Source organism: Talpa europaea, assembly GCF_964194135.1.
Source record: "Talpa europaea genome assembly, chromosome: X".
Taxonomy (NCBI): domain Eukaryota; kingdom Metazoa; phylum Chordata; class Mammalia; order Eulipotyphla; family Talpidae; genus Talpa; species Talpa europaea.
In genome coordinates, this window is record NC_140081.1 from 70,683,563 (window position 1) to 70,697,202 (window position 13,640).

Consider the following 13,640-nt stretch of genomic DNA (forward strand, 5'->3'; position numbering starts at 1 on the left):
CACATTATTGCTGCCCTCAAGGAGATTTCAATCTAATCAAGTAAAAGAATATAGGGAAAGATACATTACTCTGAAAAGTATGAGTAGTGCTATCAAGTGTAGGGGAGGAAGAAGTTATTTCTGGTTGGGGGTGAGGGGAGCAGGGAACAATTTCAGGGAGGAGGTTGCATTTACAGTCAGATCCTGATCGCTGGGTCAGATTTCAATGAGCAGAGGTGAGGGGAAGGGTGTTCTATTCTGAGTGAGCTAATGCATTCCCAGAATGACCAGTAGTCTGGCTTGGCTGGACACTGTGGGGTACACAGAGGGAAGCTGGTACGACCTGGCTGCAAAGATAGACTGGAATCAGATCATAAAAGGGCTATAATGCCAGGCATCTGAACTTCATCCCATAGTCAGAAGGAAACCAATATGGATTTTTGAACAGAATTCATGACCAGCGTAGTGTTTTATGACACCCCTGCAAATCTCGCAAAATGGGAAAAAGGAAAGGATAAAACCTCCAAGAGAAAGGGTCTTGCCCTTGTGTCGGCCCAAATCAGGAAGAAAACAAGAAATCAGACTCCAGAGTCTTTCTGCAACCAGTACAGCTTCCTTGTACATGTGATAATAGCAGAGATATTTGCATAAAATTTGTATAAGACAAATAAACCCCGTGGCTTATTAAGAAATGTTCACATTAAATTTGACTCCTCCAACCATTGTGTATTCCAGCTCAGTTTTCTACTCTTCTCTTTAACAAAGCTCGGGATATTTTATGGAGAGAAATACCAGGCCCCCAGTGGGAGACTGGGGGAAAGGTGCATTTACCAAACAACTCGGATTCCACCTGGCCCCAGCTCCAAAATTATGCCTGAGGCAGGACTGCCTGCAAACAAATGAGGCTTACACCACAGAAAAGAGCAGACTCCAGGGTGTTTTTCTCCTTGCAGATGGCACCAAGATAGCAGCACAGAAGGTGAAAATTGGTGAATGGCATTTAAAGACAAGATCTGCAAGGCCTGAGCCTGATAAAGCTTTCGCATGAAATTCAAGTGCTGGATAGAGAAAATAAACATTTCCATTTGAAAAAGCAGGCTCGGTGTGGGTCTTCTCTGGCAGCCTTTCCAGGGCAAGGCTTTCCCTTATCCACAGCAAGCCACACCTGGAAGGCAGTCCCTTTACTCAAGTTGTTCAGAGTACTGTTTCCAAATCCTGTCCCAAGCCTTTCCCCACTCCCGTGTACCCTCCAAAAGAGCAAGCCATACATCCATCAACAGGACCTTCCAGGAAAAGAAATCACAGGAGACCATATTGGCTGGTTTGCCTAAGTAATGGTGGGGGTAGGGGAAAGGGAGGGTGGCTGTGGGTTTCCAGACTTACTCTGACTATTCCCCCTCCAGCCTCACGCCTTCTCGAAGCTCCAGCACTTTTTTTTATTCTCCCCCACTTTCCTTTGCCACATCTCCCCCAGCTGTGCTTCAACTCTACTGGGTTGGCAGCACTGGGTTGGCGTTCAGTTCCCCCAACACTCAAGCTGTGCCACTTACACTTGTTTGAGGCGTCTTTCCCCATCCTGAGGAACAAACAACATGCACGTCCCATACTGCTCCTCCTCCCGTGACTCACCCTACCCTCAGAAAGAAAATTCACCATGATTCCCTTGGCAAAAAAAGGCCTAGAAAAGATCTGGGTTCATCCTTCGGTTACTGCATGAAAGAGGGGCCGGGGCCACCCTGAACGGAGACTTGGGGCAGAGGGGCCAATTGTTATAGGTAATCGGCCAAACCTAGTCTGTGTGCTTCTGATGTGTATATTTCCTTCCTTGTACCTACATGCAGGGGGTGGGTCATTGAAGTTAAAATGAGAGGAAGGAGAAAATTAAGAATTGAGGGTAAAGCCAGGGAAAAACAGTTTGCACTGGACCCCAACAACTCCCATACAGATTTGGAAACATGGGGGGTGGGGGTGGGAGGGAGATTTTTAGCTACATAAAAACACTTAGCCCTCCTCTCTCCTTTAGAACTAGGTCTGGTGTTTATAAATTCTCAGCTTCATTCAGGCCCCTGAAATTTCCACTCCCGGGTGTCTCCTAAGGACAGAGCTGCTGAACAATAAAAGGCAACCTCCCCTCCCTCCCCCACCTTCAACCTCACCTCCCTGAACAGTTCACATTGTAGGGAGATCAAACCACATGAGCTCCACAATGACAAAAGCTGCAAAGAGGCTGCCAAAGGCATAACCCTATTCACCAATAGCCACTGGAAGCCAAAAGCTAAGGTTCCTAGCTCAGGGCGCTAGAGAGCTAAAGTTCCAGCTGCAAAAGACAGGAGGGGCCCAGGGAAGAATGTGAACTCGGAACATACACTGGAACATACACTCCTTTTTCGAGTTCCTCAGCCTAGGGCTGTCACCTGTCACCCAGCTGTGGTGCTAAGCCCCTCCTGCCCCCCACACACACCAGAGAAAGAGAGCAGATGTTGAATTTCAGCTGCAGGGAAGGACCAAAGTTGAAAGGGGGAAAGGCCTGGATGTTAAAAAAGAGTTATTCTGAGAACTCCCACCAGGAAAGTACTCTAAGTCCTTTGCCGAACAAGACAGGGTTGGGTAGATCTATCTTCAGTGGTGAGATTTTTCTAGCAACTGTGGCTATGTATTTATGATTCCAGTTCAGTATTGGGGAAAAGATACTCAAGAGAAAAATCTTAAAATGCTGGTAGTGGGCCTCTCTGGTGGCGCAAGGGGTAAAGTCCAGGCACTATGAAGCTATAGGCAGGCACTGCAGTACAAGATCGATCCCAGTCCAGGGAGCTGACCTACAAGGCACAGCAGACCTCTCCCGTCTCACCCGCTGGTCCTCTCAGCAGTGTATTTCAGTCAGTCTGCCTGTTCTGTTCCCCGCTCTATCTCTGGTGAATCATCTCACCCCCCGCACCTCTGGCCTGCACCCCAGCTCTTGTATTCATAAATACATAGAATAAATCTTTTAAAAAAAGAAGAAAATGCATCATCAAAAATGCATTTAAAAATAAAATGCTGGGCCCTCCCCTAATGGCACAGGCAGTTGAGCGCAGCGCTGTGAAGCTGTCCACAACCTCTGCAGCAGGAGTTTGCTCCCGGCCGGCCAGCGAGGGTCCCACATGGAGCGGCAGACCTCTCCTGTCTTGCCCGCTGCTCCCCCCAGCAGTGTATTTCGTCAGTCTGCTTGTTCTGTTCCCCACTCTGTCTCTGGTGAATCCTCTCCCCCTCCCGCGCATCTGGCCTGTACCCCGGTTCTTGTATAAATAAATAAATAAATCTTTAAAAAATAAATAAAATGCTGGTAGTTCTTCACCTACACAGACATCATCAGTGTTCTTGACCTTATGAAGAAGTGTTTCTGCCTTTGGGATGGTAAAACACTCAATTAAGTTTTCTTAATTGGGCCAGGGTGTCTGGGAAAAGCATATAAATGTTTTTTCCCTCCTCACATTAATGTAAATTGGTACTTCTGGAAAGACAGGCGGGAGGTTTTTTTCACAGTTCAACCTTCATATAGAAAAATCCCGAAAACCTGCCCATCAGTCATGCAGGCAATGACAGGTGGGAACTTTTACATGAATATTTAACAAAGAAGATTTAAAGGAGTCCCTACTGTCTCCCTATGGAGGTCTTACCTTCTGCAGTCTTGCCACCTTCTCATAACACCCTTCCAACTCCTGCCGCAAGTTGCGGTTCTCATCTGAGAGGATCTCAACCATCTGCTGCGCTCTGGAGACAATGGCGAAGGGGTCTGCAGGCATGGGTGGGTAAGAAGCAGACTGCTGAGCCCGAGGCATCACTGAATAGGCTTCTCCCGGTTGCTGCGGCGGCGGCTGCTGCGGCGGCTGCTGCTGATGGTGATGGTGGTGGTGGTGCTGCTGCTGCTGGCTGAGGCCGGGCTGGGTGAGACGGTAGTGATCGCCCTGGTGAGCCTGACCGGGAAGGAAGTGCTGCTGCGGCCTGGGCAGGTGAGCTGAGTGGTCTCCTTGGTTTGGGACCAGGGCGTGTTGGGCAGGAGACAATCTAGTGGACGGTGGAGACTGCAACAAGGGCATGGAACCCCCAGAAGTGAGAGAAGGCGTAGGGCTGTGAGGCTGAGAATTCCTAGCCGACAGTGGCAAAGAGAGGTCTTGAGGTGGCCTGTAAAACAAGAAAGACATGCTCAGGTTAAGCCTTCTGGGTTGGCCCTGGGGGAGACGCAAACAAGAACTTGAGGAGATTTCTGGTGCCCCCAGGACACCCTCAAAATGAGGAGCAGGCAGGGCTACATTACAGGGTCTCTGACCTTCTGTGACGGCCCAACAGACAGAGGTGTGATCCCATGGGGAGCGAACCAGATGACCGCAAAGCTTGCCTTGTGAAAGTCGAAATGATCTATGCCTATTCACCGTTTGTTCAAGTCCGAGCATTATAACTGATTGTCCTACAAGATAATTTTCACCTTTTTATTTTAAACAGACTTTTTCTGACATCCTATATATGGTCCAGCATACAGAGTCAAATTTAGAAAATACATGCCATTTACCCAGAAGACAACCACAAACCACAATCAAAATCACCCCTCATCTTGCAATCTGCAATTCCCTTTGATAATTTATCTATTCATAAACATTACCTGAGGCTATGTACATGCTTATTACATTAGAGACAGCAAATAATTATTGTTGATTACAGTTATTAATAATTTAATGATGCCTATTAGTAGGAAGGATACCAAGATTTGTAGAGAATAATAGGCAACAGTATCATACTTTATCTAATCTACCGAATCACAAAGTGGAAGGACTGAGAAGGCCTTAAGGAAATAATTTAGTCCAACTCTGTCACTGGACAGAGAGGGAAACCGGGTTCTGACCGGAGAAGTGAGTGCCAAATAATATAGAGCGAGTTAGAGCTAATGCGGGGGGAGGCCTTGTTTCCAGAGTCCCCTTTTCCGGGCTCCTTCCACCACCACAATGCATTGATTTCCATGCATCAATGTTCAGATTTCCAGCCTACCGCTTATAGAAAGTCCCAGAAACACAACTTTGGCACAATACTTAAAGCGGCTCTCCCATTTCTGTACCTAATACCAGACTATTAGTCGTTAAGGGAATAACTAGAGCATAGGAATCAAATCGATTACTTCTACCATCATCACTACCAAAAGTATCAATCAGTGTACCCAGAAGACAAAAAGCATTTTCACCCCCAGCCCAAGCCCAACTAACCTCATATACTCCCACATCCTGGGGATGCTTGTAGTACAGTTGGTATTTCTCAATCCCGGGAAGACAGATGGCTAAGAGCATGAGATCTGCAGCCCAACAGAGTTTGGAGACCTTTTCTACTACTTACTAACTGTGTAACCTTGCTCAAATTACCTAATCTGCATGAGCTTGTTTCATTCCTGGGGTCAGAAAGGAATTACAAAAATACTGCGCGCTTCTCATTTTTGAGCTCAGTAGGAATTACAAACGTCCTCTTATCTACCTCCCAAAGAGATAGCTTGACCCTGTTAGTGACTTTAATTAGGGGCTATCCATTTAATATTTTCACTAAATTGTATAAAATTCATAGTGAAACTGGGGCAAATCACCAGGAGCAATTAGCTTTTAACTGGCATTACACATTCTTCCTACACACACTCCAGTTATCATTAGATTTCATTTATCTATCCCTATAAGAGAATCTCACGATTGAAGCTTTCTGTGGTTTCAAAATCATTCCAAACATTTGCTCATGGATACCAATAACCCAGATATTCCCCGGAGCCCTCAAACCTGCTTAAGCCTTAGATCTGTCTCTCGGCTCCATTGATTGTTCATCCCACAATCTCGCAATTTCATACACGTGTCACTATAAATAATTGCTGAATATTAATGAGGGCATGCGAACTGCTTGTGGAGAGAATTTACATAGTTCTCATGGTTAAACTGGAAAGTTTCTACCACACATAAACCTTTCCTTCCTAGAACTTAAAGCACTCATCCAATTAAGTCTGGGAGCTGTGTGTACAAACTTACTGAGAGTAGTCTTTCCCCATTTTCCATACTATGAATCTTCAGTTTCCTCAGAGGTAAAACTGACCATGTACCTTCCTCCTTTTTGAGTAAGAGTTATCATGATTTTTATATACCCCTGAAGTTAAAATATACTGCCCTGGGATCTGCTGGGGCGTTTGGAGATCCATGGCAGGAAAAAAAGGACTTAAATTTCATGTTCTCCAAACCAATTTTTAAATTTTAAGGGGAAAAAAATGACCATATTAACCATCTTCCTTTTGGCAGGATTTGGAAACCCAAAGATAGTCCTTTAAAGACTAAATACTCAGCTCTGGCCTGGGGTTCCTCCCCGTAGCCGGCCTCAGCCCCACCAGTGACCCAGGCATCTCTCCGAAACAGAGTTAGCCACTGGCCTTCCTCCCTGCCTGGGGACTGAGAGTCTCCTCCATGCCCCGGACAGCACACAGCCTCCCAAGGGCTTCCAGAAAGAGGAGACCCCGAGGTCACCAGAAGGACTCGGTTGGATCAGCCCAAGAGGGCAGTGGCCTTGGTCATCACTCTGGGCTCTGCCTAGAGGTAAATGGAGAATGACCACTGCCCGCCCCGGGTTTCCCAGGCTGGAAAAGGAACAGATTTCAATGCACCGCGACGTTGGGAAAACCAAGACCGTGTGTCCCTGGCAGGTTGGCAAACGCAAAGCAAGGCCTGAGCAGTTCGAAAAGGAGAGAAAGTCCTCCAGCCAATCAACTCCTCTGGGCTTCAGCATTCACTCACCAGAAGGAGAAAAGGGGGACAGTATTAATCCTGCATAGTTCCCGCTAAAAGAAGGGCGCTGAGGAATGACAAGGGTGGGGGACAAACGAGGGGCTGTCAGAGATAGGCAAAAATACACTCAAGGTTAAATAACAATACAGTAAGAGTAATAATAAAGGTGGCAGCTGGCAGGGCAGCACAATCCCTAAGGCCTCCCACTGTACAGCAGCCGAAAAGCTGCCTACTCACACATTAGCAGGGAACAAGAAGCCTCCTGCAGACAATAGAATCACATGATCTCATGGAAACCCCGAACTGCCTCTCTGCCCCTTCCCTTCCTTCATCCTGCCCCTTCCTAAGACAAACTGGGCCCCGGGTACTCTGCAGAAAAGGGGACATGGCAGACATGCGGGACAGAGGCCAACGACCAAAATCAGCATTCTCCCCCGCCCCCAAACCAGGCAGCTCCAGCCAAGAGACAGCTTGTGTGGACACAAAGAGAAAGCAAAAGCCTGCCGTCCTTCGAGCTGACACAGCACCTTCCACGCAGCCACCTCACTGACTGGGAGACCCCGCCCTCCCCACCCACCCACACACTCCATCCTGTCCCACACGTGTGCAAGTCCACACACGCACACTCACCAGAGCAGGTGCCACCAAGAGCCTGGAATTCAACTTATTCTCCACACAGAAACTGTGCTTTTCCCAGGTTCTGAGATGGTGAATCTGAGTCCTGGAGAAGGCTGCAAATTCCTGATTGTTTCTCTTGCACAACCAGCTCTGCTCTGAGCTACAGAGTTAGGTCACCCTTAGATTCCACTAAACAAGGATTTCAAGAAACCTCAGATCTGGGCATGATTTCAACAATTGAAAGGAGGTGGCTGCTTTATAAACAGAAATGATTACATTTTTAAAAGCAGTTAATAAATGCATAAACCCAAGATGCAGAAAAGGCTCAGCATTTAGAAAGACAAAGATTCACAACATTTTTAATTCTTCAGATGCCTTGGCCTTGCTTCCCATCTGGAGTTCGGAGCATTCAGGATATTTATTTTTTTTTAATTGGAGAGGAGGGCATAGGGAAGATGATGTAATAAAAAGATTGTTTATACCATTTTGTTCATTTTAACAGCAACTCTCTAGCATTTCACTGTACCTTTAAAAGCAAACAGGTATTTTTTTTTATTTTGAAGAGCAATTTGTTCAAAGAGTTTGCTTTGCATCCTGATCTACAATTTATGGATTAAGAACTAAGAATTTAGTCTTCTGATTGTTTGATGCCAGCAGGAGTTAGTTGGAAAGGTACTCACAAACTGTCCACCTCGTTGGTTAAAGGAAATAAAGAAGGAAAAAAAATATCGCTACTTAAAAGCAGTATAATTCTGAAAAGCAGTTCAACTACCTCCCCTTGCCAGTAATTTGTCAATAAGTGCCACTCCCTCATTCAAGGGTCCAACAAAAAAATTATTGCCAGAATTTGATGCAGACCCAAACTTCACACAGTATCTTCTGATTAGTGTCATTTTGCTTATTCATTGAACACCAAGCACCCTGTTCCTCTCCTATAGAGGAAAAAAAAGCCCAAGCAAAACTGTTTGTTAAAATACTTCTCCAGGGGCCTCCCTGGTGGCGCAAGAAGTTAAGGCTCAGCACTGTGATGCTATCGGCAACAGAAGTTCAATCTCCGGCCAGGGAGGTGACGCACATGGCGCAGCAGACCTCTCCTGACTCGCCCGCTGCTCCCCTCAGCAGTGTATTTCAGTCAGTCTGCCTGTTCTGCTCCCCGCTCTGTCTCTGGTGAATCCTTTCACCCCCTGCACCTCTGGCCTACACCCCAGCTCTTGTAGGCATAAATAAATAAAAATAAAAAATAAAATGCTGCTCGAGAGAGGGTATCAGCACGGGCTCTACGTTCTGGAGAGAGAACGAGAGAACGATCCACAGATTACTTAAGAGGAAGGAAAAAATGCAAATATCTTCTTGTAAAATATATGCAGCTAAATGTCTCTGATAGTGTAATCAGTATGGGAAGGAAAAAAATCCCTCTCTGGGCTCCTTATTATTTATTTAGGCAGATCAAAAGGCTTTTCCATCTAGCTTCAAACACTGTGGGAGTCATTTCAGATCACAAACAATACTGGTGAATGAGTTCTGAAAATAGCTTTCCTGGGAAGGCGGGCCATGTGCTGAGCGGGGCTTTGGATTCTGCTCCACACCCTAGCCGACACACTCCTCTCCCACAAGACAACAGACATTAGCCCATCCACATGTGGGAGGGAGTCCCTCAGACTCTTCCATACTGATGGAAAGAGGGAAAAAAAAATTGCCAGCTTCATTGATATTTTGTTGGCTTGGACAGGTTTCCACTAAGCTAAGCAGTCCAAAAACCAACCCCTCCCTGGGTCTTCCGTTTCATTGGGCAGATGGGAATCGGGTTCTTGCTCTCTTTTAAACCGGAAGGGCCCTGTCACCCCATTTCCTGTTCCAAGTCACTTATCAGAACTTAAGCAGGAGCCCTTTGAAAGCTGCTGAGTGGAGGTTGAAAAGGGTTAGGAAATCAACCTGGGTTGAGGAAAAAAGTCCTAAACTGGCAAAGTTAGGGGTGGAGCCCAAAGTGAATTGCCTCTGGCTGAAAAACAGGACCTGGGGTGGGGGTGGGGGGGGATAAAATACCAGGAAATACCAGGTGTATTCTCTTACCTTCACCCTACTCCGCCCACAGACTGCCTTCTCTCCTGTGTCACCCAATGAACTTCAAACCAACAGGCTCTTTCCCAAATGAGTGAGACAGGGACAGGAGAGGAGGCACAGATTTGGATATCAAAGAGATCGTAAGTCTGGGCACCAATATGGAAAAAGACCAGCATAGGTCCAGGAATTTCAAACCTCTTTGCCATCCATAATTTCATAATTCCCCATGGTAATAGGACAGAAATATCACAGATAACTGCCATCATTATGACAGATGCTGAATTACTTCTTTTTTTTTTTAAGATTTATTTATTTATTTATACAAGCACTGGGTACAGTCAGAAGCACACGAGGGCGAGAGAATTCACCAGAGCCAGAGCAGGAAGCAGAACAGGCAGAAGGACCGAAGTACACCGCTGAGGGGAGCAGCGGGCGCGGCAGGACAGGTCTGTGCACCATGTGGAACCCTCGCAGGTGGCCGGAGATGGAACCGGCACTACAGAGGCTGCGGGCAGCTTCACAGCCCAGCAATCAACCGCTGCGCCACCAGGGGAGGCCCCAGATGCTGAAATACTTCTGAGCAGAGACTCGGCACAATAGTAACAACAGAACAAATACAATCACAGAATCCTAAGGCTGGTTAATACAGCAACAAGAGAATGAACCCTGAATCACTAAGAAGTATAATTAAGAAGAAATGAATATATGGCACACTCTTCCTGAATTAATGGCAAGTGGTACAGAAATCACAGGAATACTTTTCATTCTGCATTTTAACATCTGGCCAAAACTTTGATATATGATATGATATGATATGAATTTAACTTAGATGTTTAGAAAAATTACACAGGAAACTCACAAACATATATACAACTCACATATATAAACTCACATATATACAACAGAAAAATGAAGCAACCCAAACTCCATGAACTGCAAGAACATACAAGGCAAATAATGTTCTGACCCTCCACATACATACTTCCTCACCCCCCACCACCACACACACAATAGTAGCTGGGTATTTGTTCAGTGTCAGAAAGAATCACAGTATTTCTACAAAAATATTCATAGCAAAAATAAGTGATGGCAGTTGCATAGAAGGGAATAAATGGGTATGATAGGATGTTCCAGACTAAAGTCCAACATCATTTGCTTCTGCTCCTCAAGGAAGGTCTTAACACATAATAGAAGACGAACACTGACCCTTCACTATCCGAGGAGACAGGACAATGAATAGCTGCTAAAATCAAGACTTGTACTACTGCTGATCTACTAGATAGCTGAGGCCACGTTCAGCCAAAAAAGTCAAGGGAATGTTAACATGGTGCTAATTATGGCTGAAGAGGTTGGAAATTTAGGTTGGCGGGAAATTTACTAAGCCTGGGCCCAACCATGCATTTCAGAGTTTGTTATACCGAATGCCTACCCATTCCTTCCCTTAAGAGTCCCAACACAGCAGAAGCTGCCTGGGGATGAGGTCAGGAAATGACAGAAAGGGAACTCTCTTACCTGGCTGCTCCATACTCAGGGGGATGCTGATACCTCATCAGTTGCCCCTCTGTTCTCCCTGGCTGGTTCAGACGATGCTCACTATAGAAGAGCCCTGGCTCTTGGGGCTTGCACACTACAGACTGGGGTGGCATGCCCTTGAAGGGATACTCTGGTGGGGGGCCTCGGTGTTCCATGCCCTTCAGGCTATGCTGGCTGGGAGGTGGCCCTTGAGCCTTGTAGAATTCACTGGAACTCGTGGGATTCTTGTAGAGGTCATTGGGCTGTGGTGGGGAGAGGGGAGCGCTGGTAACCGGCGGATGCGCCTTAACCCCACTGGTGGCCAGTGACATCTGCATCAGGCGTTCACTCAAGGAGCGGACATGTCCTTGCTTAAGGTCTCTGAGTCCTTCGTCCTGGTGCATCTTCCCAGGATTAAGGCGCTGAACTGATGGGCGTCCCTCAGTTCTCATCTTCTGGTTGGTGACTCCCGTGACGTAGAAGGCAGCGCCAACACTGGCATGCTGTTGTCCCCGGAAGTACTGGGACTGGACCTTGGCTTCTTCATAGGTTGGGAGTTCTTCATTGTTCTGCATCCGAGGAGAAAGCTGCTTCTCCATGATGATGTTTTCTGACTGGATTTCCTGCCCCTGGGGTTCTTGCCGAGCAGCATGAGCCACAAGCTGTTGGTGGTGGTCTTGGGGACTCAGCACATCACTCTGAGGGCCAGGGTTCCCACTGCCACTGGGAAAAGGAGGGCCGTTCCCTGTGGCTTGCTGGTGTATGGCAAGCAGGTTGCGATTCTCACTGGGATTGCCATAGCGAAGCTGCTCTTGTAGCAGACGCTGCAATACCGTGGTTCCTCCACTTGGCTGTTCTTCAGAATTTCTCATCTCTATTGCTGGCGGTGCCTTGTGAAGAGAGAGAGAAATTGGGCACCTGGGCTGCCCTTGACCTGGGGAGGGGAAACAGGAATCTTAACACCCAGTTGATGGATTAATCAGTCCCCTAAAGGGGGAGAAAAATGGATATTTGGGGGCGAGGATTCCATTGCAGAGAAGTAGAGAATTGACTCAAGAATTGATAGATTCATTATTGGAAACTCCTGGGTCTAACACTGATATGATGAGAAATTTGTAGTCATAAAAGCTATTTCCTCTTTCACTTTTTAGCATGAATTTAATAGTCAATCTTGACTTAACTCCTAAGAGGAATGGGGAAAATCAGGAGCAGTCATTCAGAATGACCAGAGAGAGGAATTTTCCTAGGTCCTTACTTACAAGAGTCACCTCTCTATATTCAATTTAAATGAAAAATCCAAATGTGGCAGTGGGGGCAGGATAGTACGGAGAAGTTACCCCATAGACAATATCTGTAAAGCAGTGCAGTATGTGAAGGAAGCTAAAAATTCCAAATAATAACTAAAATAAATAAAAGGTAAACAGAGCTTGACTTGCATCAGATAGAAATGATCCCTGCTTGACACCACTCGTTTTCTCTGCTCTCATAAATCTCTGAAATAGATTTTCTTAAAAATCCTTTTTGTATTGTCCATTTGGGATGCTCCTTGGCTTAATAAATGAAGGGCTTGGGATAATTGTTACTGACAAAGTTTCTCTTTCAGTCATCCAGGAATAGCTATGGAGATTTTTGTTGTTGTTGGATGGAAGTTTAAAGGGGAAGCATTCTTTCATTCTACGTGTGCCTCTGATAACATTTAGAAATTGAAAAATAAAAAGGTTCTCCTTGAAGAAAGGGTGTGATATCAATAACCCCCTCATCACCACCACCACTTCTTAAGTAATATGGGTTGAGTGAAACAGGTATCAACAGTAAGACAACTCAAGATTCAAATTCTGTGCTACAGATTTACAGGGTAACCTAAACAGTTGATTCCTCTTCCCTTGACTTCTGTTCTCCTGTCTGAAAATTAGACGTGATGTCACTCTCATTAGAGCTCATAATTCATTTGGGCCAGAATCTGTCATGTTGAGTACTGCAATTCATTACTGAGATTCAGTAATGAAACTTTCACTCTAAAGATCTTAAGTCATGTTAGAGGATAGACATTATGCTACACAAATCACAATAAAGGTCAACCTCACCAGCCTTGGGTTCCTGGGTGAGAACTCTGCAGTCCCAGCTCCCAGGCCCTGATTTCTATATTAGAAAGTATCCTTCAATCTGTGGAAACACGATCCCTTTTCCTTTTAGTTTTGCAGGGGGGTGACCCCGGAGATGTATATGGTAGATGGAGAAAGGTCATCTTCTCTCTTTCCACACTTCTCACATGGTTACTGCTACCTGATTGCCAGTTGTTCTACTGAGCATTTTGACTCCAGAGTTAACCTTCCAAAGGCTCTTTTTAAACCCCTTTCATATTCTCTAGGGGCGTGCATAATATAAGGCTGAGCAATCAGCCCTCTGGACCCCTTTCCCATTGCCTCCCTCCTCCCGGTGACTCTTTTGTGAAAGGCTGACAAGTATAACATAATCTCTTTTGGTGCCTGAAACTGGAAAGATGACTAGCCAGCTGCTTTTCCTCTCTCAAAAACGTAATACAGGAGCATGTATGTTAAAGCAAAATCTCTTAGAAACCCTTCCTGCAAAGCAAGGCATTTCAGAGACAGAGCTGCCCCAGACCCTGAAGAGTATACCACCCCCTCCCATTCCACACCCACCCACCCAGCATGAACACACCCTTACACATGGGCATGTGCA

General features: G+C 46.0%; 1 protein-coding gene across 1 annotated transcript in view; it reads right to left on the reverse strand.

Moving 5' to 3' along the window:
• Positions 1–11,812, reverse strand: part of AMOT (angiomotin) — a gene marked incomplete at both ends in the record, with an annotated part of 43,135 nt that extends 31,323 nt beyond the window's left edge. The window contains 2 exons of the mRNA XM_084258595.1: positions 3,636–4,140; positions 10,941–11,812. Coding sequence (XP_084114721.1) covers positions 3,636–4,140; positions 10,941–11,812 — 1,377 coding nt within the window. The remainder of the gene's footprint in view (positions 1–3,635; positions 4,141–10,940) is intronic.
• Positions 11,813–13,640: the final 1,828 nt, after the last annotated feature.